Source organism: Mchenga conophoros, linkage group LG20 (genome assembly GCF_057382185.1).
Source record: "Mchenga conophoros isolate Kocher_MC1m ecotype Shallow Benthic linkage group LG20, M_conophoros_male_GT1.1, whole genome shotgun sequence".
Classification (NCBI taxonomy): Eukaryota; Metazoa; Chordata; class Actinopteri; order Cichliformes; family Cichlidae; genus Mchenga; species Mchenga conophoros.
Genome location: NC_140545.1, coordinates 8796918 through 8824565, shown reverse-complemented (window position 1 = coordinate 8824565; position 27648 = coordinate 8796918). Strand labels below are relative to the sequence as shown.

The 27648-nt window shown below is 41.3% G+C and overlaps 1 protein-coding gene across 3 annotated transcripts in view; it reads left to right on the top strand.

Annotated features, from left to right (window-relative positions):
• Positions 1–27336, top strand: part of sema3h (sema domain, immunoglobulin domain (Ig), short basic domain, secreted, (semaphorin) 3H) — a 53653-nt gene extending 26317 nt beyond the window's left edge. For 2 of the 3 annotated variants that reach the window (XM_085259538.1, XM_085259537.1), the window contains 14 exons: positions 808–901; positions 1219–1338; positions 1835–1980; positions 2807–2921; positions 15192–15261; positions 18225–18369; positions 18604–18693; positions 18982–19111; positions 19216–19304; positions 20405–20446; positions 20987–21144; positions 21792–21853; positions 22052–22194; positions 22309–27336. In XM_085259538.1, the coding sequence (XP_085115664.1) occupies positions 808–901; positions 1219–1338; positions 1835–1980; positions 2807–2921; positions 15192–15261; positions 18225–18369; positions 18604–18693; positions 18982–19111; positions 19216–19304; positions 20405–20446; positions 20987–21144; positions 21792–21853; positions 22052–22194; positions 22309–22761 (1857 nt within the window). In that variant the 3' untranslated portion in view covers positions 22762–27336. The remainder of the gene's footprint in view (positions 1–807; positions 902–1218; positions 1339–1834; positions 1981–2806; positions 2922–15191; positions 15262–18224; positions 18370–18603; positions 18694–18981; positions 19112–19215; positions 19305–20404; positions 20447–20986; positions 21145–21791; positions 21854–22051; positions 22195–22308) is intronic. The other variant, XM_085259539.1, reaches the window with a different exon arrangement.
• The last annotated feature ends 312 nt before the right edge of the window (positions 27337–27648 follow it).

Genomic DNA, 27648 nt, shown 5'->3' with positions numbered 1-27648 from the left:
TCTCATCATAATGACACATGTGGGTTATCGTTTTTTCCCAGAAATAGGCTGCCGGTTCTGAAGTTTCTCACTCATCTCACTTAGTTGTGTGTGTGTGTGTGTGTGTGTGTGTGTGTGTGTGTGTGTGTGTGTGTGTGTGTGTGTCAGAGAACAGTTAATCCCATGAAAGACCATGTAAGATCAGAGCAGAGGTTCAGACATGGTTCTTAGAGGTGCCGATGGTGCTGACTGGTTTAACATTGAGCTTCACACATTTTAAAATCCCTCCACTTAGCCCGATTACCCTCAGTTAGGTGCTCACTGAGTGCATGTGTGGCAGGGTAGTTGGGCTCGCTGAAATGGTGCTACATGCACTGGTACTTTTTATGCATGTGTGTAGGTTTTTTATGTTGCATTGTCTTTGTTTTAGTTCATAATAATAATTCATATTATATTTATTCATTTTGTTTGTTTTGTGTTTTATTCTGCTGTATTTATTATATTGATCTGTGGTTTTATCTTGTAAAGCACTTTGGTCTACTTTGTTGTTTACACGTGCTGTAGAAATAAAACTGACAGTGACATCAGGCGCAACTCGGGGTTCAGTATCCTGCCTGAGGATGCTCTGACACACGGACAGGTGGAGGTCGGGATTAATCCACCTTCTGATTGTTTGACGACTCGCTCTACCACCTGAACCGCCACTATGATGCTTCTGGATGATTTGCTGCATCAGTGGATAAACTACTTGAGATTGCAATATAAATTAGGACAGCTTTGTGATCTGTCTTCTTTCTGTGTGAGTGACGTCTGTGATTTCTTTGACAGTCAGAGCATCAGACTCTCTCCTACGGCCAGACAGAGTGCGGGAAAGGCAAATGTCCCTACGATCCATTCCAGAAAACGGCCTCTGCAGTCGTTGGTAAGTTGACTGTTTCTTTAAACCTCACCTTTAATAAACAGTACACGCACCATCATGCACTTTATTTTCTCTACAACAAAATATAACCGTTAGGTGGAAAGGAATCATCTAAATGTGCATGATTAGGTGTTTTATCAAAGAAAAACTAGATGGAAAATGGGGTTGTGTTTGTAGCAAAAGTGATGCTTTGCTGTTATAAAACTCATCAAACTGTGGAAGTTATATATAATTTCTAGAGGATGTCTAAAACAGAAGAGCCATGACTTGGATGTCTTTCAATGACTACTGATGAGAATACTGTTGTGTATTCTGTGTAGATGGAGAGCTGTATGCCGGCATCACCTCAGACTTCATGAGCCGGGACTCTGCCTTTTTCCGTAGTCTTGGCAACCGTCGTGTCATCCGCACTGAGCAGTACGATTCCACCTGGCTGCAGGGTAAGAGCAGAAAAGCACCACTTCCTTTTTGAAGTCTACCTTTGTGTTGAACAACTCAGAACTGCGTCTGACATTAGAAGTTAGTTGAGAATGTGCTCCTTACGATAACACAATCACTAAAACACAAAATTTTGTCAAATTCTCCGCCAAGAAAACATCACAAGTCACGGTTAACGTGTGCAGCACATTCAGTGTGTGTACTTTGTGAACTGAATTTTCTGAAGTAGACTGAATATCTTTGAGCATCTCTAAAATCATCTCCTGCACACCCGGTTGGTGTTTTATCAGGCTCCTGTGTATCGACGTCTGCTGCTGATAACAAGGCGATATATACTGACTCCCTGCTGTTTGGAAACTCGACTTCTCCCTAATCAGCCCTTTGCTCTTTCTCTATTCCTTGCGCTGCAAATTACATTTGTATCAGTGTAGGACTGTATTACATTTGATTTCTTATAATTTGCCTGTGTGTGTGTGTGTCTGTGGTACTTTCCTCCAGATGCCCAGTTTGTGCGGGTAGCGCCGTTGTCTGAAACTGATAATCCAGAAGATGATAAGGTTTACGTGTTCTTCACCGAGCGCGCTCAGGAGGCGGAAGGTGCTGCTGGGAAGGTGCTCTACTCCAGAGTGGCACGTGTGTGCAAGGTATGCGACATGTTTGTTTGGCATAGATAGGGTTTGTGCAGTTTGGACACTCATCAGAACACGTCTGCATGTAGCTTACATAAACACGTTTACCTCCATGGGATGGTATGTACGTGCTGTTTGGTCAGTGTGTGTGTTAGAGCAGGCAACTGTGTATCTGTGTATCACTGAAATGTATGAGGGACTGTTTATGTTTGTCACAATCACTGCGTCTTCCACTGTTGTGTGTGTTTTCTGTGTGGACATGTTTGCACATTCATGGCTTTGTTAGAATCAAAGAGACTTTATAAAGCCCAGAGGGAAATTGAGTTGTCATAGCAGCAAATATACAATAAACATCAAACACTTGTTTAAAAAGAGTGTAGAAACAGAGATATTGATAGATAAATATTAAGATAAATAGATAAATATAGAGATATAGGTATAAATATCAAAGGAAAAGCATGTGCTCAAATATATGTCATCATGTACAAAAGTGACAGGGTGCGGTGAGGTGTGATTAATTCTGTTCCACATGTGTGATCTGACCCAAGTGGATGAATTAAAGAGCCCGATAGCAGCGGGAAGGAACGACCTCCTGTAACGTCCCTCAGACAGTGAGGTTAAAGGAACCTGTTGCTGAAACTGCTCTTCACATTGTGTGTTATGGAGGGGGTGGGAGTCATTGTCCATAATTGCAAGCAGTCTTGGCAGCGTGGCGAGCTTCATGCCATTTGTTACTGTGTGTGCATGAATTTTTTTGCCAGCTTAAATATGCAATGTTTGTATGTTTGCTACTTCTGTAATCATAGCAGATCTAATTCAGTTCTTTGTAATGTTCATGTAGAACGACATCGGAGGCCAGAGGAGTTTAGTTAATAAGTGGAGCACTTTCCAGAAGGCTCGAATGGTCTGTTCAGTCCCAGGACCAGATGGCTTACAGACACATTTCGACCAGCTCCGTGAGTACACACATGAAAGCATCAAAAGGCAAAACGCATCACATTAAAGCTAAAACAAAATCACATCCGACAGGTCTTAACCGCTGGTCGTACAGCTGAAGGTCTGTCCCTGAATGTTTCATAAAAGAGGAATTGAGTTCAGGCACTCAGCCTGTGTGTGTGTGTGTGTGTGTGTGTGTTTCATGTGAGTTCGCAGACACTTAAGGAAACTTAAAAACCACTGCCTCAGTAAATGCCTTCATAGCTCCACTGTTACCACGGTGACCAACAGCCCTGTCGGTCACCTTGGGTTTGTCTTCGTGCCTCAGTCTTGGTTACCACGGCAACATTCGTTGCAATGGGTTTATTCGTTATCGAGGATTTTCACATCAGAGTGCTCCGGTCAGCTCTGAGTGTGGGTGCGTGCAGCAGCAGGTCTGTGAGAGGTGCGAGATGCTGAATTTGTGAACTTGGACGCTGCCGTTGTGAATTTGTCGCTCACAGATGTGCAGATGCACAACTCTGAGTTTCTCTTAAAAAACGGTGGCATTAATGTTAATGGGCAATCAGCAAGCTTTAAAACATCATTAAAAGACACCACCACAGTAACTGGGTTGATTCATCAGAATCAGAATACTTTATTCTCTAAGGAAATTATGTTTAGCTGAGATCGGAGCTACAATATTAGCGATTTAAATATTTTACTACAGAAATCTTTATTTATTCATAGAAGACATCAACATTTCAACATCGATGTTACTGTGCCTCAGTAGAAAGCTTTAGTAAATAACTGCAGTTGATGATACAGCCTGTTAATTCATTGCTACTGCTAGCTCCCCGCACAGTAGGGGATGTAGCAGTAGGTCCGATGCTTGCACCAGGGTATCTCTATCTTTACCATTATAATTTGGTGGTGGAGAGTACAGAAACTATGTAGAGGATGCCTTTTACAAATTAAGCTCCCTATTTTATTTGAGTAGAAACTTAATATTCATGTACTCCTACTTCACCTTTAGTCCTCTGTGGCGGGCGGGTGGGATTATGTTCTTTAAAGTTGCCTCTGCCCATACAGCTCAGAATTAGTCATTTCATATTTTGATTGGAAGTTATGAAAAGGAAAGGGTGGATGGTAGAAAGAGGAAAGCATGGTGAGGTTTTAAAAAAAGGAAGGCGTAGGAGGATGAAGCAAATCGGTTTTGTTTTTACTGCACATTTAGCACACATAAACCTCGCAGTGTGCTGCATAAACAAAGTGAAATTAATTGTTGAATAAATAATATTTTTGAATTTCTGCTGCCAATGAATTACAGAGGCCATGGCTTTGGGTCTTCATTAAATGTCATCTAACATGGGTGTGTCTGCAATAACAGTCCAGATGAAGATCCTTGAGCCACGGACAGATGTTTGGATTCCTGAGGAAACCGAATGAGAGCTAGAACTTGCTTCCTTTATCTAATTTCCACCATCATAAAAGAAGTGGGCTTGTATTGAGTGTGAAACACTCCTCTGCAGAAAACTGGCTCCTCCTTGGCCCTGACTTCAGCCCACAAACCTAATACTCTTGAGACTGCAAGGTTTTTGTGAAAAGTCTGCATTAAAAATTAGAGGCTTGGAGTTTGAAATTCATGGGTGTTCTTGGAAGGGAGAGTTTACCCAAAGAACACTAAATTGCTAATGGAGTTCCTCGAGTGTTTGAAATCTCTAATCAACTGCCAAGACAAACAGTTAACAAAGAAATGTTTTGATCCATGAGTTACGAGCCCGGCGTGCTTTCACTGCACCACCCTGTTTTCGAGCAGATCATCTGAGACTCTCTTTCTTATGAAGCCACTGTGTTTCCTGCTCGGCCCTTAGGGGATTAGGTATTTGTTAGGAAAAGAAAAAAGGTGTAAATCTGAGACACGCAGTTTGACATATGGTAACAGTGGGACAGCGTGAGGTTGGCACTTGTCTCTGCTTAGGTTACTCGTCTCCGCTCTTTGTGTAAACAGAGCACACTTAGAGTAAACTAAGTAACTCACTCAGAGAGTTACCATTTGCGTGAATGTATACAGTACATTAACATATACAGTAAATTTTACACTCCTTCACATAGTCCAACCATTACACAAACACACGCTCAACAATAACAAACACACTGTTTTTCAGCTGTTACCACACACACACAAAGACACTCAAGCCTTTGCCTGTCTGTGTATACAAAAGAGTTCAGACTTGTCAAGAGCATAAACATCTCTACCCAGCATGCCTGTGGCCATGTTTTAAACATCTGATAAGGCTGCATACAAATTTGTTTGTGAATACACTTCAGCAGCACACACACATACAAAACCACGACCTGCATATACAGGAGATTAACCCATCGTGTTAAGAATGCTGCCAATGTTGTGTTTATGCCATGCTCTGCCACATAGAAACACTACAAATCCCATAAACTCGCGACGCTCTGCTGGTCCCTCCAGAGCAGAGGGTGACACCAGGCTGCGTGTGGGTGCTTTTATTTGCATACATTTTTTTTTTGTTGAACATTTTTTTCATTTTTGCTAATTCTGTAAGGCACAAAAGAAATATATTAACAACAGTCAAACACCCATTAAGTTCAATCCAAATGTATTTATGTGGCGTCTTGAGACGGCTGTCTCAAGGTGCTTTATATTGTAAGGTAAAGATGTTGGGAAAGTGGGAAGGAAAAACTCTTTTATTAGGAGGAAACCTTCTGCAGCTCAGAGGGCACGGAGCCGGGACAAAAACACACTGTGGAAGAGAGCCAGAGCTTAATAATAACCAATGATTAAACACAGAGTAGTGTATAAACAATCCATAAAAGTACCATCTTAAGTAACACTATGAGTACTTAACACTGTAAAGGCAATGAATAGATAAATAATAAGCGTTCGCACAATTCCAGATATTCCATTAAAAAAGAGAGACCCGAAAAATGATACTGTAGCATGACAAAGCTAAACCTCTAGTAGCTGTAATATTTTCACTAGCAAATGATCTCAGTCTAGCTCACAAGATAATTCCAGTCCAGTCTGTTTCATCGCTGACCTGTGCAGTGTTGAAACAGATTAGACAAATGGCCGGAGATAGACTTATATACATCTTGATATATATGTATATATAGTATAGATAGAATTTTTCATATTATTCATTGTAACCTGTACCATATTTCCACTGAGTTATGCAGAGTGTAGTTCTTAATTTACTTTATGCCCCATGTCTATTACAGAGTGTCAAAATCAGCACAGGGAGGAGGTTGGGGTGGATGGATTGGCGGCCACTCTTCATTTACCATTTCCAATGTAAAGCAAATGTTTGCATTTCTGACCATAATCATTCTCTAACCTTGGCGCCTTTATTCTAAACACCATGATGAAGTTCTCCACACCTTTACTGAGAAGGATTTATTTGAACCTGAGCTCTGAACTTTTCCTGATACTACATTTTTGGATCTAAACTTAGCCCAGCTATAGAAAATCAATTTCCTTTTGTGTTCATAGCAGTTCTGTAACACATGTCATGTCACTCAACAGGCAGGGGAATCAGATCAAAGCTGCACGTGTTGCTCTACAAGCTTGTCAAAGCACTTGTTGCAAATTGCTGATTCACCTCTTGTTCCTTTAGCATAGTTTTGTCGGGATTGACTCAGATGTTCTATGAGGGTTTTGAACACCCTCAGAGTTGGCTTTGTTTTGGACAAAGCATTTGGGCTGTAATTGCCACGAGGACTGACTCACAGCACCGGACTGCTTTGGATTTATTGTTCAGTTGTTTTGTGTCTGGAGCTTTAGGGCCTTTTGTTCACTTGTGTAAGTGTTAATGCTGAGCTCTTGTTGTCAACCACGCTAGTGTGAGAAAAACAAAAATCAGACCTCACTTAACCATAATTATTCAAAGAATCAAACAGTCGAGTGGAAGCAGAGTCCCTCACAGGAAAGGACCGTGCAGTGCTGTTTTCCCCGTTGTTGTGGTTGTTGTTGTTGTTGTGGAGGAGAGTCATGCTATGAGGTTTTAGAGCTGGAGACAGGCAACCCTCTGTGGCCGGATTCTGTGTCCTGACACTGGAGCTACTTCGATTTTCTCAGCCATTTTCCTCGTCTATTTTTGTCTGCGTGCGTAAGAGTCAGTGCTTCAGACATAAGGCAGCACCCGTACGCTTCCCACAGACAGGAAAAGTGCAGGGGAGGAAGAGTGTCACTGGGAGAGTTTGTGGATGGTATAAAAGCATGACAGTGACGAGAGACAGAGAAACACATCAGCCAAGTAAGCCTCTTGTTCAAGCTCAAATGTAGATTTCATTATTTTTTAAATCCACATATAATTTAAAATGAGTTTGAGATGATGACGACGATGACCTTCTGAACAGTCAGCTGTTGTAAGCGATCCAAAAATCATCAGTGATGTATGAGAGCCACAACCCAGAAACAGCAAGTATGACATTTCTGGGAGATTGATGTTTTATATATTGGACGTTTTTGAAATGACCTTAACCTTTCTTTGGGTCAGCCGTATCTTCTCCGGGTCTGTTTGACCTCATCAGATGGAGAAAAAGGTCAGAAGATAAACTAGAGGGAAAGATTTGTCTCCCTCCGTATATGAAGTGACGGTTAAGCAGTTGCACATATTGCCAAGCCTTCCCAATCCTTTCAGGTTAATCTGACAAATGTGTTTCCACTATTTAATGCTTAATTGCCTCGTCGACAAACGCCATTTGTTCAAACTGGTTAGGAAAACATGTTTTGTGATGCTGAGGCAGATTTGACTCCCCCGTTGAACCTTACTAATCCATCATCGCTTGACTGCAAACACTTGAAAGGAAGCCCAGTTTATCAGAGGGAGAAAAAAAAGAGGAGATGGATAGAAAGTGAGTGAAAGTGAGGAGCTGGGCTGATGGCCAAAAGAAGGGTAGGAGGAGGGGGATCTAGTAGGACGGGCAGGATGAGGGCAGAGGTTGTAGCACGTGGTGTTGACCAGACATGAGAAGGACAAAGAAAGATGGGTTGAGGGAGATGAGGAGGGATGTGGAAGCTGTCATCAACGGGTTATTACTGCAACACTGTGCAAGAGAAGGTGAAGGAGGGGGAGGGAGCAGGAGAGGGGAATATCTGATTTAAGAGAACATTGGAAATAAATTTGGCTTCTGGGCAGGGCATATGAAGAAAAAAGAGAGGGGATGAAGAAAGGAGTGGTAATCGCAGAAAGAAAAACGTTTTATTTTCTTCTTACGGCCAAACAAAAATGTGGAGAAATGAAAGGAATAGTTACAATTTTAGCATTTCAAAAGGTTAAGACTTCTAAAGTGGAAATTGAAGAAGCATAGGCAGAAATTTACCCTCGCGCATTCAGCTTTTTATTGTTGCCATCACTTCTCTGATCCCTCTTCACATTTTTACTATATTAAGAATGACAGAATAGTTTATTAAAGCATGTGTTGAGTGTAAAGTCCCTGGGTTAGTGTAACAGCCATCGCTATCAAGTTGTCAGGAAGAAAGGAAAAATAAAGTTGATGTAAAGGACTGAGGGAAAGGATAATGGTCAGAGAGAGTTAGAATTGCTGCAGGCCATGCACAAATATATTTTCCCTCTAAGGACCAGGATTGGATGAGTGAGGTGAAGTGAATCTAAAAGGGTGTGAAGGTTGACTGAAGTGAGACAGGGAAATGGGGTTAATGGGGAAGGCTGAAGCAGACTGAAGGTGGAGATGAAAGAGATTAGAGATTTGCACTATATTTGTCTTGTAGTAAACTCAGTGTAATTTACTGGATTTCAAATGTATATTTGTTGGTGTGCAATTCCATCCTGAAGCGAAAAAAAAGAACAAAAACATTGTATGACACAGAGAGTGGTATCAAACGTCCTTTGTTACCACCGATGGAGAGCTGGCATCTTAGTCTGGCCATGGATGGCAAAACTGAGTTAACAGCTGTTGCTAGAGGGTAAAACATGTATCACAGTGAGAAATATGGAGTGTCAGAAGGAATAGGGTCAATAGCCGAGAGGGTTAAGGATCGGATAAGATGGAGGCAGGGCTATTATTGGCAAATTACTGTAAGATGGAGGGACGAGACAAGAGGAGTTGGCAGAAAGGTGACGAGCATAAAGGAGGCACGATCTAGGTGTTGGTATTCGGGGTGGCTGGATGAAAAGGGAGGGAAAGAAGAAACAGTGGAGAAATGAGGAGAATATGGGAGTTTGCCTGAGGGCGCACTGGCCAGACAATTAGGATGAGGGGTAGGAGGAGGAGGAAGAAGACAGGGGCTGGGTCTGCAGGTCTGCGGGCTAGACAAGACTGTCTTCCCTCAGGGGGAAAACAACCTCGTTTTGTTTAGAGAAGAAGACACAAGAACAATCCTCCAGAGAAAATAGGCCAGACAGACAGATGGACGGGGGGGACAGAGGGAAGAAGAGATAGCGGGAGGGAGGGATGGAGACTGGGAGGGACAGCGAAAGTGAGAAACAAAGAGAACGAGATACACCCAGAGGGCTTCCGGGAAGTCCAGGTGGATTTGAGCAGAAAGGAGCACGGGATGAGAAAACTAATAAAAAGATAAAGAGATGGAAAGAAAAAGGAGAGAAGATGATTCAGGAGACAAAAAGAAAACATCTTGGAGTGTAAGATAGTGGTCGAGGCTGAAAGAGTAAAGAAGCTGTGCTTAAAAAAAGATAAGAAGCCATGAATCTGTCGTCTTTAACTGTAGCATGAGCAAGAAACCAAATAAACACTCTTTCTTGCTTCAGCGGTCAAACACTCTCACCTGGTCAGCCCGTCTTGCAGATAGAAGCAGAGTGACCTCATATTTTCTGCACTATATTTGTGATTAATGCATGTCTGAGTGTTGCGTTATCCCTCCTCTATTAAAGATTAATGACATTAGAAGCCACTCCAGTTTACTAAATCAAACATGCGAGGGATGTAGGTGGAACAGCACTGAATCAGTCGAGGTTTAAACTCGTCACGGAGCGATAAGAGTGAAGTTTTGCCAAGCTGAGCCGTAAATAACTAAGACGTCTTGTTCAAAGTGTCTAAGAAAGAAAAATGTTGCGCTGGCTGCGTCTTCTAAATTTGAACTGCATTTTTATGTGGAGCTGCATGTACACTGAGGTGCAAAGAAGAAAGGGAGACTAACTTTCGAGCAGAAGGCAAGTTTTTCCCCTGCAGGGTTTTACCAGAGTTTGTATTAAGTTTACTCAGAACAAAAAAATGCATGTATTTACTTTTACGTGCTGTGTGGCCTCATTTTTACCTGTCTTAAAATACCACAAAGTAAATTGGGATTTTTTTCCTCAATTGGAAACCTTTGTTCTTTCTTACATTCATAATAGTTGGTGCATTGTTTGGAGATGCAGCTCTGTGGATGCTAGCCAGACCTGCTGTTTTGATCATTTTTGATCCACACTGAAATATGTCAGGTTTTAATTATACAGAGCAGTAACAAATCCTAAATAAGCATATTTCACGGCAGTCAGTTTGTCCTGAAACAGCATGTATACACATGTGTTACTAATGACGTTAATAAAGTTTCTTGCCTGTTTAGGTGAACCGAATTTGTTTACATATTGTATTTCAAAATGGCTTCTGTGAAATCAGTCTATTGCCTTGAAATCTGGTGCAGCCATTCGTACCTTCCCTCTGAACAACTCAGATGAATCTCTAACTTCTTGTCATGCAATCAACAGTCATGTTTCTTTTTCCAGCACTTTTTCACTCAATACCTGCAAAACTAGTTTAGGTATTGTGCTAACAAGTGGATGTTAGCATGTCAAATCTACCTAATCTCACTTGACCCCATGTTAGCATGCTGATGTTAGTAAGTCTTTTATACAGTTACTGGTCTTGGCTTGGAAAAAAATTCTTATTTGGCTTGAAACTGACTCTGAAATACTTCACTTTTTACACTTTTTACGCTCAGTTTGGGCATCGTCTGGCAACCACCGGTCGCTACAGAAAAATGTTGCGAGTGGTTGCTGGAGAAATCGATTGCTAAATCCCCAGTGCACAGGGTTGACTCCCTAGTAACTACGGTTGCTAGGGAAAAATGTATATTCCCGCACCAGTTGGCAAGTTGCTGGGGGATAGTTGTTTGGTGTCGTTTATTAGTGGTTAGAAAAATACTTGCTAACTACTGACAGACAAGTCAGGGTACAAACTATAGGCGACTGAACTGTGGGCAATCTGCTAGCAACCAGGCCAATCACACAGAGGTTTTGAGTGGAGCACCGTCTACCTCTTTTGACCAATAGACCTGTGTGACTGAAGCCTAATGTAATTACATTAGATTACAACATTAAAAGTATTTTTCCTGCAGTAGTGCATTAGTCTTTAACAAGGCCAAGTATTGTTCTGTCCAAATGTGGTGTATCTAACTACAAGTCCAATGCCAGCTTGGCTGCACTTCCAGATGAGTTTCATCTGTTCTTTGCTCTGTTTGACTGCAATCCCATCACCTGGTAAACTTTTCCACTAGGTTTTAAAGGGGCTTTCATCTGTACTCAGAAGGGTTCCACCAGGGTGGCTGTGTGACTATAAAATTGAGCTCTGTGGGTGTAGATGTGCATCTTACAATGCCCTTCTTTTTTAGTCTGACTCATCTCTTCTTTGAACAAAACTTCGAGGAGCTTCAGATGAAAGTGTACTCAGGATATACATCATCCAGAGTAATAATGCATGAAGGCCATAAAAAAAACAGGTAGACATAGAGATGCAAAGTAAACCAACAGATGATAAAGGTTTTGATTAATGAAAAGCATTCTTTGGAAGATGTGAGAGCAGAAGATAAGCTCGAACAAATGATGGGAAAGTAGAGAAGAGGCTGTTTAGAAAGATGGAGGGATGATATGAGTAGAATTAGGGAGTGATAGGAAACAGGAAGAGAGGTAAAAGGAGTGAAACACAAATGGGGGCATCTACATTGTGATTTAAAGGCAGGAAGAGCTCAAAGAAGCAGTAAATAAAATGCAATAACAAAGAAGTGATATATTAAAGGGAAGAGGGAGTGAGCAATTGGTACGCTGGAGGCAGCAGACTACCCATGCTCTTCTGTTCCCTATCTTTGAGGGGCCTGTGTGGGTGTTTGTGTGTCTATCGGTACCATGCAAGTTTGAGTCAATGTTCCTTGCTCCCTGCAGTTTAACAATTTGGTATGTGTGGGTGCATGAATGTGGCTATACATGCCTTTATTTCTCTTTGTGTGCTCCCAAATCTGCCACTGTGTGTGGCAGCTGCAAGTGTGTGTAGCTGTGTCGAGATGAGATTAGCCTTCCTGCAGGGCCGTAGTTCCACGGAGGCCACCTGAAGCAGCAGGAACGGCAGGAATGTGGGAACATTGATACGCTTCGTCGTCTCCAGCACCACAACAACATATCTGCCTCTGCATGGGAGAGGAGAAGAATAAAAGTAGAGACATACGGGGCACTCATTGAGTACTCCTTGGGTCGAACCTGTTTTTTAGAGTTTCGGGAACTTTTAAAGCTATTTGCCACAAAAGTAGGAAGCAAAAAGAAAGGAGCCCTAGGAGTCATGTATTTATAGATTATCACAGCGTGTTGCACGGAAAACAAAGGGCTCCATTCTCCTCCATTTTGATGGGATGATAAAACATTCCCTGCTCTTATCTGAGACAAAAGTGCAGAACAGAAAACCTTTGATTTATTCTGATTTAAATAAACTGTGAAAGCCAAGGTCTAGTGTGAGCTGCAAGTGTAGGCAACTGAATAACACAGCGATGAACAAAAGTGGAAATATGGGAGGCAAAAAAGTCAAACTGTGCACAACTTTCAGGAACATTAATAAATTTTTTTAATGTGTGTTTTTTTTTTAATGTTTTATCACAATTTGTCAGTATTGAACCACTGGTGCTTCATACGAGACACAATGTTTCCATTGTCAGTCTATATGTGTTCACAGTTGTGGGCCTTTTATTACCAGTCTGTTTTATTTGATTGTGAGTTCATGTCACATCAGTTTGTTCCTATTTTACTCCCCCATGAATCAGAGTTGTGAGCGTTGTGGTAAAGTGCTTCACAACTCAAGATGTATTGACCCATTTGCTTTTTATGCTATACATTCAGCACCTTTACTGTCACACACAAAGTGATGATACGGCAGTTTTTTACGGTTCAGCATATTTCCAAAGAAAACTTCCATACTCAGGCTGGAGGAGCTGGGAATCTGCCAGCCTTATGTACCCGGTCTGGCCTTAAACTCTTATTGCCGTTAGTTCTCTGCGTTGTGTTGTGTGAATGACCAGAGGAGTCAGCTCTCACTTTGCCAGCCGGGTGGATTTATTCTCCCAGAACTGTTTAAAATAAAAACAAAACAGTACAGCAACTTCACTTTACTGGACTTCTGCATGAACACCTCTCCTCAGCGGGGCCTCTAGGCGACTGAGGTACAACATCACAACAAATCCAATTACCAAATAATACTGCTAAAATGTATTTATATTCATATATAACAAACAAAAATGCACTGCATCGTGAACATATAGTGACAATTACCTCATCAACAAAATTATACTTTAGGGAGACTTCATTTACCAGTGGCAATTTTACATATTTACAGTAAGTTGAAACAGTGAACATGAATCACAAACAAACAAAAGATATAACCAGTTCACATGACACAAAAATAAAAGAGGGAGCTCACATACCTGTTTAAAATAAAAACAAAACAGTACAGCAACTTCACTTTACTGGACTTCTGCATGAACACCTTCAAGGGAGAGAGAAGGATAGCGGACCACATGAGAAGCCACGTGCATGCTCCTATGCTCTCATCTGAGACATGCTAACTAGCATGTTACAATAAAGTGCTGTACTCGACAGAGAAACAATAATTCACACTAAAACATCAAACAGAACTATGAGACAAAATGCACAAAGGGAACGAGCAGTGTTTGAATTACTTTTAGTTACTTTAACTGTGTTTATTTGCTCTGTAACTGAGAACACTAGCGTACGCTCACCTCTCCTCAGCGGGGCCTCTAGGCGACTGAGGAAAATAGCGCGCAGCTACAGGAAGTGACTTCGTGGGAAGTCAAAGGTCACACAAACAAAATAAAAGCTCCCAAAATATAAATACAGAAAATAAACATATATAAATAAACACATATACTTAACCAATACTGACAAAGCGAGATAACACTGCAGGATGGATCTTTGGTGAAATATAAATTATTTTTTAATACACCCGTTACACTTACACTCCTGAGCTGTAGTCACAGAGTCGCTTTATTTCTTTATCATACACACAGTATCTTTTTGGACCTCCAAAGTATTTGTAACCTTTTTCACGGACTTACATTGAATCTGATGGGAACACAAGATAAAAACAAAACAGTTAATCACTTTCTAACTATCACACACTCACTCACACTCCGATGAAAACATCAGAGGCAATTTGCAGTTCAGTCTTGCCCGAGGCCACTTTGACACGAGGACAGCGGAGGAGCCTAGGGATCAAACCGCTGACCTTCCCATTAGTAGATGGGGCCACAAGCTGCCCCACTTTTTCTTTTCCTTTTTTCCTTAACACTTCTGAGGATACTTTTAGCATTTGAACTTAAATCTACAAGTTCATTAAAAAAAAAGATCCCACAGTTTTACCTGCTGTATTCAAATGCGGTGTTATGGCCGCTGAGCTATCAGGTGTCGAAGGCAGACAGATGGAAAGAGCTAAAAAAACAAATCCGCACTACACCTGATTGCGCTGCATGAGCGGATCACTATCAGAGCGACGCCAAAGTGAGAAAAACATATCAAATGTGTGTGTGTGTGTGATCCGCTGTGTTTGAAATGACGAGTGGAGACCGAGGTGTGGTGTTAGTGTGTGTGACAGCAGGTGCTGTGTTCCTGTGGCGGACGGAGCGCTCGGCTCTCCCACTGCGGCTGGTTATTAATGGCTACAGATTCATTACAAGCAGCCAGTCAGCCATGCTGCCAGCATGCCCGATGCTATTAGTCACACAGTCAGACTGATAGATGCACACACTCAGATGCGCACACGGGCATACACATAATGAATACAAAGTACCTAAAACTGAACACACACTCACACAAATAAAGAAAATAGACTGTTACACAGACTCATGAGCATTGCTCACATGAATACAGACATGTAGAGTTTATGCAGTCCTGTGCAACTCTCCAAAACTTCTCCGTAATTCAGACATCATTCTGATCTTTTCTGACTAACATTTTTATGTCTTTGTCTCCTTCCATTTCCCTTCCCCGTCTTTCTCCTTATCCCTCCCTTCCTTTCATCATTATGTCTGGATGTTCTCCATTCAGAGGACATCTTCATCCTCCAGGGGAAAGACAAGAAGAATCCTCTCATCTACGGCCTGTTTACCACTTCAAGGTATGTGCCTCTGTAAAGCAGAAATCATGGGAATTGAGTAACTTGAATGGGTGGTGTGTAAACTGCATACCCTTGTTTATGTGTGGAAAATGTCAGTATATGGTGGTAGATGGGAGGGAGTCCCTTCACTTTTACACTGGGCGGACTAGTTTTAGAAGGACTTTAGTCCTTAGCATTTAGTTCTGTATTGATCAAGCCATGCAAAAAAAAAAAGAAAAAAAAAAAGAATAGAAATGGAGTGCAAAAGAGTGGAAGAGAGGAGAAGAGTAACTGTGTACTCAACGTGTACAGGATAAATACGATTTCTTGAAAAGGATTAGATGATTTGTCAATAGTTTATTTTGAAATAGGATCCGTGGTATGCATAGTTATACTTTTTGGTGACAGTTTTATTATGGAGCATTGGGTTTCTTGGGGCCCCAGAGGCAGGAATTGCTGTAATTGTTTAAATAAAAGGTTTAAAAGCAGTTTAAAGCCAGCTGTAAATTGAACTGCCGACGACAGTGGAGGCTGATGAGGTTTTAGTGAGAATTTCAAACCACTAACCAGACACTGAATTAAAAACAGATGACAGAAGCATCAGATCTTTAACGATAAATACCTGTTGACCCACACAGTAACTCCTCAACATGTCATTTTTAACAAGTTAAAACATGTGATATAAGAAGCTTTTTTTTTTAGTGGTAATCGTTTTAAAATATGAAGAAAATAAAAGTATAAAGTTTTTTTTCTTCAAATACTGAATAAATGATGATCTGCACCGTCCTGTACTGTGATGACACACGATGACAAGAGGGCGTCTGTGACAGGATATGAGTGCTCGATGTTTCACATCCACATGTCAGATGTTGATGTCACACGCTGTGAGATACACACCACCCGCCGGGTCTCATGTCACAGTGACTCATGAATGAAATACATCCATTCATGTGAACAACATGGAGCGTATATGAGCCTTCACAGTTGTCATCATCAGTGCACAGTTTCTTCATCTGTGTCCAACTGTGTGTGTGTGTTTGTGTTACAGAAAGGTTACAACTTGACTTCTACTGTATTTTTTCACACACAAATAGACAAAAAGGCAATTTTGAGATCCTGGAAGAAGTGCATGAGGACAAAATTGCAAAAAAATGAATTGTGACTTTAATAAGGAGTTGATGATTTTCAATAAGACTCTAAAGCAGCTTTGCATAACTCACAGTTTAAAAAATGCTTTTGAGGACAAATGCTTTAGGGCCTTTCAACCAATTTTCTTCTGATTGGCTCCCAATTTATATGTTCCCGATGAGGTCACAAAGAGCCAGAAGTAAGGCTTGCAGGATCACTTGTACATATGCTGGCCTTAATTATTTGAAACTTTTGACCATGTTTAACTTACATGACTGAAAAAAGGAATAATAAATACCCTTTATAAAAAGGCTACTATGAAGCAGCCCACAGGAGATATGCTTTCTGTTGAAGTCTACGTTAAAGCCTAGGAAATGTACAAATTGCATACATGTCAGACATAATAGAGAAGAATCAAAAATATTCTTTCAGACCATCAAAGGCTGTTAGTTTAAAAAAGGCAGTTGTCCGAATAGACAGGCTTTCATAAAAGCTCACGCAGATGTCTGCTGAAAAAACACAGACATGAAAAAAGCAGGTTCTGTCTGAAAAACGAGTAAAAAATGATCCAGCAAGCAGCCTAATTAAAGTAAAAGAAAAAGGCTGCGTTTTCTCATTTTCTCTACTCCACTGACCATGTTGCATATCCAGAGAATAACACAGTTTCTGAGCTGGACGCCAGAGCTCCACAGTAGCAGCAAAAGTATGACGGCATCTGGCATTGCAGAGCAGGGAGTTGGTCTGTTTTTGGGGGTTTTGGAAAGTGTGTGGAATCTTAGCAGGGAACAGAAATCCAAAGCATCACCAAGGGTGCGGTCGCAACCACAGAACTGGAAAAGAGCAAAAAGGTCATTCCTTCTGAAAGGAGACTTGTCTCTCTGGTACAGTAACGATTGCACACGTGCCGGTTTTTATGCCTGTGATGAAGGCAAGCGTGTTAACAGTTCTTTGCTTTTATTTTGCTCTCTGCTTTTATTTTTAATTGTTTGTGATTCATAATGTATCAGACAGCTGATTAATTGATTTTGCCCACCGGTAGCCTTGTTGTCACATTTATTCTCGCAATGCAAAGTGGCCGGGACCCAAAGTAAAACTAGACGCTAAGCTCAACTCCTGGTAGCACACCTTTGGTAAAGTTGAACCACTCCATGAAACTAACAGCACTGCCAATAACCTGCAACACAACTAATAATTATTAAAGCACAATCGCAAAAAGCAACAGGGGACTGAGGTCTGCTCAGGTGGAGGAATGTTTGTGCAGGTGAGCTTCCAGAGGAGGCCACTTATAAACAAAACAGAATAGGAAAGAGGAGAATTTACAAGTGTAAAGGTGACATCCCCAACTTGTAAAAACACAATTTAGAGGCTGACATGAATGCTTTTTTACAACGTCACGGTTCACTTTTGTACTCTGTATGATTTGGCATCTGAATACCAGACTGAGACCTCTGACCACTGAGGAGAGAAAAAAGCTTCCTCTCTAAGAGCCCCCTGATTCATCATAACGTGGCCTTTCTATCTGTTCTGTTTCTGCTTTGCTGGAATCTCTAGCTCGTGCGTGCTTTGCCACAAATCCTCCAGAAATGTGTGATCTTAACTGCAGTGGATGGGATGTGTTATAGTGGGGACCGATGTGCTGAAAGCAGCATATTCACCCAGGCTGGATTTTGGGTTGGAGCGCATTCATTTAATTGATGCGTTCAAGCTGGAAAGCCACAATGAGTCACAGCTCCTAATACAGTACTCCATTTACTGCTTAAAGACCTTTGCAGTATATCAAGTAAAGTAATCAAAGGTATGCTCTGCTTCAGACATATCTGATGTCTGAATCTGCTCTCCTTTTGTCTTCTCCTTAGTGATATCCTGAACGGTTCAGCGGTGTGTGTTTACCGAATGGAGGATATGGTTCGAGCCTTTAAAGGGAACTTCCTGCATAAGGAAGGGCCTCAGTATAAATGGGCAGAATTTACAGGCAAGGTGCCCTATCCACGGCCAGGAACAGTAAGTTCATACTCAAAACTGGTAGATACCACCGCTATCTCTCCAGGTGACTTTTTGTATTTCTCTAAAAGCAAATGCGTGATTTACCAAGGTAATACATTGCAATAATATGCTGTCTTTGATGGAGGGTCATTTAATTCTGCAAAATTGTGCTTAATTTCCATATAAGAATGCTCAAAACAAAAGACTGGAAACATTATGATCTCAGTCTCTGTCTCTCTCTTTCTTTGTCAGTGTCCGAGCAGTACATATGGAAGCTATAGCTCGACCAGAGAGTATCCCGACGACGTCATTTTCTTCAGCAGAACTCATCCGCTGCTGCAGGTTTGGCTGATATTTCACTTTATTAAATTAAGCCAGTTTAGCTTAATTAGATTGCCGCATTTTACAGCAGGTCAAGCCATTTTTTTCTCTCTATTTCTGTCTAAATTCTGAAGTGAACATAGGAAATTAAATTAGCAGTCCTTGCCAACAGGGCACTGCTTCATCACAGGGAATATGAAACCTTTGCTGTATTAATGATGAATAGCAAGACTGGCTGAAAAAATTTATTAGTCAAAGATTTCACATTTAATGTGATGCATTCTTGCTTTTTCTTTTTCTTTTTTATAGGAAAATGTCCTGCCGCTTGGAGAGCGACCCCTCCTGGTCAGGGTGGGTGTTCATTACAAGTTCACCAAACTGCTGGTGGACAGAGTGGAGGCTGTCGATGGCACCTACGACGTCCTGTTCATCGGTACAGGTAGGTCATGTGACATTGAAGGTTGTGTTTCTGGCATTTTAAAGTGTTTTTTCAAAATGAAATATGGTGAATGATTTGTTTATTTTTCTTTTTTTTGTCTTTAGACTCAGGACTCGTTATGAAAGCAATCCATCTGCACAGGGAGCACGGCCAGAGTCAGGAGATCACTCTGGAGCAGATGCAGGTGTTTCAGGTACTGCAAGCTTTTTCTGTGAGGAAAACCAGGCTGAAACCTTAAAAAACTCAGATTTGTTAAGAGCTGGTCTATTTTGTAGTAAAGCTCATTGTTTGCAGATTGAGTTGATTTCTTCGCGGCGTCCATTCATTCCTCCTCCATTAAAAAAAATTCAATTACCTCTCAAAACTAGATCCAAATGTACATTATTGTCACAACATAATGCAGCACAGACTTTTCAAATTAGCCTGCGTGACAACAATGCATGCAGACACAGTGTGACTAATTCCATATCTGTCCATGCCATATGGAAATGAATGGAAATACATGCATTCTCTCAACAGTAAGGAAACGCATGCGTGCAAAGACACCATTCTGCTCTGGTTAATGCAAAGATAGTTATGCACATACTATACCACTAAAGTACTGCGCATATTGACATGAAATGCAGTAAATACCTTTATTTAACCCCTTAATGTCTAGTGTATCATATTTGATGCATGAGTTTTTTTAGACTTATACATCTTAAATTGCACAACAGATTTTTAAGCAATGATCTGAACAAAATTTTCAAATGGAACAAATACAATACAAATGAAAACTAGTTTATGTATATTAATATTAAAAACATTTTTAAATCAGAAGGTTCAATAAATGCTCAATTTTTTCAATTATCTCACAGTTCAGGATTTAAAGGGTTAAAGCTTGTCACTGCACCAAGACCAAGTTACTGCAGCTGGGCATAGTTACCAAAAAAGAGAAGATCACAGTTCACAAAATCCACATTTTTGTCCAGAATGAACTCCGCTTTGGGTTCAAACAGCAAAATGAAGGAAAACAACTTTGGTTTCAACCTGAATGATGTGGCTGAGATATCTGTGGTCAGACCTGACTGTGTTTTTCCTGCTCTGTATTCTAAAGTATATGCTTTGTAAAACCCTATCTGTCTATCTATCTATCTATCTATCTATCTATCTATCTATCTATCTATCTATCTATCTATCTATCTATCTATCTATCTATCTATCTATCTATCTATCTATCTATCTATCTATCTATCTTTGTTTCAGTATAAACCTGGTGTGTTTCTCAGTTTCCCTTTCCTGTCTCCTTCACAGCACAAATCACCGGTGACAGCCATGGCACTCTCAAAGAAAAAGGTAACAGACGAGACTCGCTTTCAAAGTTCCAAACTGCCGCACTCACACACGGTAACATCGCACTTCTCACTCGTCTCTCCACCTTGCGTCTCCAAGGACGGCTTCATCACCAGTTGCCATGGTTACCTCACCTCAGTCAGAGCAGTAATGAAGAGATGCTAACACACAAATGCACCTTGCATTATTAAAACAGTTTGGCATGAGAGAGAAAAAAGAAAACGAAACCCCAGCTCGCACACACGAAGATTATAAAAAGCAAGCATCCTCACATTTCTCTGTTTTCCACCCCGCATGCAAACACACACTCTCCGTGGCCACTGACATTGATACAGCTTGAGTTGGATTTGTGACTCACAGAGTGGAGATGAATCTGCTTTTTTTTCCTGGTGACTGTCAAAGTGTCCGTGTTGCAGGGGAGTGAACTTGATGCCCCTTTGTTTTTCTCTTCTGGCTCTCCCACATTGTCTCTGCTTTCCCCCCTCCATCGTTGTTTTCTCTTCCATCTCTATTTCAATCTTTCACCCACCCCCTCTCCTCTAGCAGTGGTTGTTTGTGGGCTCCAAGGAGGGTGTGTCTCAGCTGGCCCTTTACCAGTGTGAGCTGTACGGTCAGGCCTGCGCTGAGTGCTGCCTGGCCAGGGACCCCTACTGCACCTGGGACGGACATGCTTGCAGCCCCTATATGCCGACCGTGCGCAGGTAGGGAGGACATACCAGCTCTATGCAGATCCAGACAGCACTGATAACATTACAGCAGATTGAGTTTCCCCTTACGGCTTGAACTTATTTTATTATGAAAAGAATCAATGTGGAATCAATCTTCCCAAATTTGATTTAAACCACATTTGTTGATAGTCAGAAACGTGGTTCAAGTTACACCTAAGCTCAGATTTTTCTGATTAGATTTTAGGCATTTTTTCCACATGATTAAGATTTTGTTTCTTTACTAAGTATCACAACTGGCCATAATTTCTATGATTAGGTTGTTTATGATGATATCCTGACTTTTGCCCCAGTGAGCAAATTGATTCTGCCAAGGAAGTTATGGTTTTGCGTGTGTGTCGTTCTGTCTTTAAACACGATAGCTCAAAAAGTTTTGAATGAATTCTGAGTATACAGTGAACTCATGTCAATAGATTGATCTGAAGGTCAAATTAAAAATGCTATATAGAGCTATTTAAAACTATGTTTCTTACTGGCATTGTTTGTGTTGACAACATATAGGCATGATACGTGTGACCCCAAAATGCGTGCCCTTTCTCCTAGTGCTGCTCTCACTTTGTTAAAATCATCGCTTTGCTGTCCGTTCTGTCTAACACAAGCTTGTTGTTTCTGTTTGTCTGCAGGAGGAATGCTCGTCATTTAGGAGAGGATGAGGATCCACTGACTCAGTGTGTCAGACAGGGAGGTGAGCAGCTTCCATTGTTTCCATTCAGGGTCTTTGCTTTACCTGTTGAACTATGCTCAGGCCACATTATGGAGCACTACCAGTGTAGTAGGGTTTCAGAGGGCTCAAGCCTGTTCCAGCTGAGACTGGCGAGAAGCAGGCTTCTCGGACAGGTCACCATATCTTTAACCTGTTTCACCTTTTCTCTCTTTAATTTAGCCGGACTGCAGGTGGAGGCAGAACAGAGGGTGATGATGGTGGCAGAGGGTAACAGCACCTACCTGGAGTGTTTGCCCAGATCCAGACATGCTGCAGTGACCTGGTACAAACAGGCTGGAGAGAACAGCGCTGAACTAAACCAGGTGCAGTCACACGTTTTACACTTGTGCTTTCATTTATGTTCCAAATCCTTTTTACAGCCACTTTGTTCGAGATTATCCAGATTATAAATTTCCTCTCCAAAAATCTCTCGTCAGGTGATAACTGGTGACCAGCTGGTGGTGATCGAGCGGGGCGTCCTGATTCGTCGAGCCGAGCTGTCTCACGGCGGGGTCTACCACTGCCAGGTGGAGGAGCACGGCTACCACTGGACTGCGGTCACCGTGCGCCTCGCTGTTTGGAGCCCCTCTGCCAATCGCCTCCTGGCTTCCTGGTCGGCCTCGTCCTATCAGAGCGCCGGAACCCAGCCGTGGTACGAGAACGTGATGGCACTGATTCACCCCGGAAACCTTGGCCAGCACTGCAAGGCTCTGGGATACCGCCCTCCACGCAACCACCATCGCCATGGTGACACAAAGGCGGAGCTACACAAGGAGAAAGAGAGGCACAAGCATGGCGGGGGAAGAGGAGGAGGAGGAGGCGGCGGAGGAAGAGCAGCGGGGAGGAAGAGCAGGAGCAAGCCGCAGCAGAGGGCGCCGAGGAGTGCTTGAACGCATCCACGAGCGGGGGGGCAGATTTTCAGTGACTTCAACAACTACACAAACACGCAAACACACACACACACAAATGCACACATGTACACATACACAGTTAACTTATACACTGAGACACACACATACTGTATGTACAGAGACTACTTCATGCGCATGCACTTATCTACAAACAAACATGGCGTCCTTTCATTATAGAGACAAACAAGCTAAGCTACACACGAGTGACTGAAGTATGTACAGGATCTGGACAGCGAGGACTGTTTCACCGGGACAAACGACTGTATGAATGAAAAGGCTTAGGTTGCATCGCATGTTGAATGAAGGATAAACGGCATGCCTAAATCCCTAAGTTTGACTGACTCTGAGTCATGACAAGGACATTTGATTGGATTCTTTAGATTTGGACGCTCTACAGAGAGAGAGAGAAAAAAAATAAAAACAAAAATCCAAGTCTCGTTCCAGAAGTCGATTTTAAGCATTTGGAAAAATCATCCAAACCGTCTGTCCCGAAAAGGACCATACTTGTGGTTTTGCATGTTTTTGCCCATTAATTAGGAATCACAGCTATCCCTCAAAACAGAGCAGATGTTTTTTAGATTGATTTCCTACCTTCCAGGCAAAAAACTGCTTTCCATTTATTTTGTGATGTGGAAAGAGAGACATTTTTTTTCAAAGTCATGTTCTTGAAGTTGAAGAAGTACTTTTTTCCCCAAGTACTTTGCAAAACAATTATTGCGCTTCAATTTCAAGGACACTCTTTCCTCTGGCATACAGGAATAAATTTTCAAACTGCTTCTTTGTTGTTGGAAAGAGAACAGAAGTTGACAGAAGGGCAAATATGTATTTGCTGAAAGGCTGTCAAATACCATTCAAATGTCATTGGAACCCAATGAAACAGCACAAAAAAGAAAGCTGTCAAACTGTTCTCTGTAGTGAAGAGTTGTTCATCTTAAAACTTAGTATGTACGGCAGTGATACATAATGAAAAGGGCTAAAACATCCAAAACAAGCTGTTAGTGATCAAGGTAACAGTTTAATTCTGCAGAAACTTTGATTATTTTTATTTTGAGCAGCAGCAAATAGCACTGATGAGTTTTAATTTTCTTCACTTAATGGATATATAACATATAATCCTTCAGGCAGTTTCCCTACAGTAAGGGCTTTGTTGGTTTCTTCAGATAGGTGGGGTCTGACCACGAGATGACTGACTGCGACCATGAAGATGAAAGGCAGAGAAAAAGCATGGCGACGGCTTTGATGAGGTTACAGATCAGCTTTCCCAGGACATTAGTGCTCTGTGTTGCAGCCGTGCAGACCCGCTACAGGAGATGTTTCCATTATGTTCTCCTCAGTGTTTGCTTCTGCATTGCTGGCTCGGTTAAGACTCACGGGCATAAGCTACCATTGGTTTTGTGCCACGACACAGAGAGCGGTTTGGTTTAGGTGTGGAAACAAAGTGAACAAAAGAAGGAAAAAAAATGCTCCGTGCTGTTTAAAGTGTTGGTTGAGTGTATCTGGAGTCCCACGTGTGGACGTTGTACAAATTTAGGAAAAAGGTGCAGACACGTCTGAACATCAACTCCAACAGAAACTTCGCTTTGACATTCAGAACTGAGTGTCGTCCGCTGGTCTGAAGTAGGGCGCTTTCAAGCTTTCTATATATTCAACATCTATTAGGTTATTGTTTAAGAAGTTGAGAGTGAATTTTAAAAGATTTTCATTACAACATGAACAAGAGGATCAAACTGTAAACCGAACTAGAAGAAAACTCTGTACAGAAATGCATGTTTCCCAACCTGTTGGTGAATTTCAGTGGATTAGACTAACACAGAAGAGTGGAGCACATTATTGCAGGTTCTGCAGCCCCAGCTGGTAATGACATCTGACTGTAAATTATGAAGCAGGCCCAGCGGATCATAAAGAAGCCTTTATTATACCAAGCTGGAACTGGAGAAAGTGCTAAACAGGACTGGCGTCAAATGGACTCTGGCCAGTGGGATTTGAGTGACTTTGTGAGGCAGTAAATTGTGATTTGTTCTTAAAATGTTAAACGAACACAGCTACTTCCATCTCTATTTAACTTCCTTCTTTGTGCTATTTATTATTTTAATCTGGTGTGAGACTACTTCTTTGAGGAGTTGTGATACTTTTTTGACATGCGTGTCTTTGTTGTTCTGTCTTTGCACGTATGTCTGACGTCCAATTGTTACCAGTTGATGTACCTTCCCACATTCACCAGTGGAAATGTTTTTATTTTCGTTTTTTGAATCTTGTCTTTCGTATTGGCATCGAAAGGAAGTGCTGCTTCAGTCTGAGGCAGTGGGAACTAAATGTGCATTTAAAATATGATATTTTTTCTGCTTGTCTTCTCGTTGTTGACGTTTCCCAGAACACTGGATGCAGACTAAAAGTTCCAACATCAAGCCTGAGCTCAACAGTACTGCTGTTGTGTGTGGCTCACATTGCATGAGTTCTAGTTAAATCATAGAGAGAGAAAGGTGTAGCTAAAGGACAGAGGGAAAACTTACTAAATTAAAACTTAATCGAATTTTATATGCTATACTGGAAGAACGAGCATTACATGCATGGTTAAGCCCAATAATAACAGCCTCAAAGTTTTCCCTTATTTAATATCATCCAGCAGTGGTGATACTGAGCACACATTACTGACGGTAATATATACCATGATCCTGCTGGATCCCAGTCTCTTTGCTGTATGCTTCGTCTCTCTATGTGGGTAAGGATCTGTGTGTCTTTTTGTGTGTTTGACATTAAGGTGGTTAAGGATCTGTGTGTCTTTTTGTGTGTTTGACATTAATGGGATCAGATTTAGAGTAGCTGACAGGGCTGTGTCAATAAATCTTCCAAACGTGGAACTCTGCAATATATTCGAGATATTTTTTGATGCTATAAGAAGAATGTAGCATCAACACAAAGCACAGAGAGCCCACAGATAATTAATATGGGTTTGGCTTCTTGGTGTCTTGGCTCTTTGCTTCTTGGCTCGGGCCACATGAAAGAAGTCACAGCACTGAACTAATTCTGAGTTTAGTTTATAAGGGAACGTGTGACACTGAGCAGCTGTCCAAGTGTCACGCAGCCAATTCTTAAAAATGAAAGTGTGTGTGAGAGTGTAACGCTGCAGCTGTAATCTAAAATGAAATCAGGATTTGGCCTGTTGTTAAGCTGCTGTTTAAAGTCGTTTAGAGTCGAATAGCTTACTGCTAAATTATTTTGATTGGTCACACAGCTGGTTTTCTAGCAGATTTTCTGTGCTCATGAAAATTGGAAATATTTCCCTGAAATATGTCCAGAGCAAGCAAATAATCATCATAACATAACAGGACTAAAGCTTTGATTAATTCAATTTCAATTTAGTTGTAGCTAAAGTGCCAAATCAGCATAACAATTGCCTCAAGGCACTCTATATTCTAATGTAACGATTCAATAATAATAGAGAGAAAATCTCGACAGTGGGACAACCCTCTGTGATCAAGCACCTGGTGACAGTGGCAAGGAAAAACTCTTTTAATAGGAAGAAACCTCTGGCAGAACCAGGCTCAGGCAGCGGCGACCGGTTGGGGGAGTGAGGGAAGGAAGACAGCATAAAAGTCGTGCTGTAGAAGAGGGCCAGAGATTGTAGCTTTCTCGTCACATAATATTGTATCATTTATCAGTTATCATACTGCCGCTGAAGCTGCTGAATGCTAACACTACAATCACTTATGTATTCTATCACAGATTTAAAGCTCTTCTAATTAGCCATTGTTGTGCACGCCCGTTGTTAAGAAAACATGCAGGATTTCTGCCCAAATGGCTATCCATTACTGCAAAAGAAACTACGATAGAATCACAAATCACAATACATAACAGCATTTAATAGAGCTGAGCAATTGAACCATAATCAGGTCAACTGAAGCAAGTGCCACTAGCTAGCTAGTTTAGCTTAGCATAAAGGTTAAAAAATAGTGGCAGTGCAGCTAGCCTCTCAAACTGCAGTTTGTTATATGGACATTTTACCCCAGAGACCCATGCAGATCATAAATATAGGCTCGAATTCTACTCAATAAGAAAACACACCCTCAGTCTAACAAAGCAAAGCTTTCAACTCTATTTTTCTTGCTAATTTCGACTGCTCTTCGGGTTATTTGAATTACTATTCAAGAGATCCAGAAACATTAAAAAGATAAACCTAACTATGCTTGTAATGACCCTGCCTTGTGGATATTGTGTGTATATATATATATATGAATGTGTAACGTGTATATTTTATGTCGGATCCCATCTCTGCTGAAAGTTCTCTGCAGAACTCCAACGAGACATTTTTATGGAGGACCATCTTAAACATTTAATGCTTTTCCTGTAAGACGAGGTGCAGAGCTGCTCCTCGTTCATTACAATGGCCTCACTCTGTTATGCTGTATTTACATCTGAGTGCCAACATTCGTCTCTTGTGATTTTCTAGAACGACTTCTCTGCAGACAAAATGAAACTGTCATCACATGATCTCCTCTCATGTGCAGAGACTTTGTTTTTCTTTTTGTAAATATGTATAAAGGTCTGCTTTCAAATGAGCTTGTGTCTTGTGGTTTAGCGTGCCTATACGAAAAATATCCATATTCTGAGCTACACACCGATCCACACATTTTAGTGCAGGATGAACAAAATTTACAGCAACACGGGCACCTTTGCACTTTCTTTCTCAGCATTTTTTTTTAGAATGTGTTTTACAGAGTTTACAATATAAAGCTTTTACTTGTAAATTATATAGTTTGCAAGGGTCAATTATAAGTAATGGAAAATCATTTAAACCGTGTCCTAAACCCCAGGGGTTTCAGCCTTCTCAGGACACGTGTCCTTTAGAAGCATATGGGCAGTTTTGGA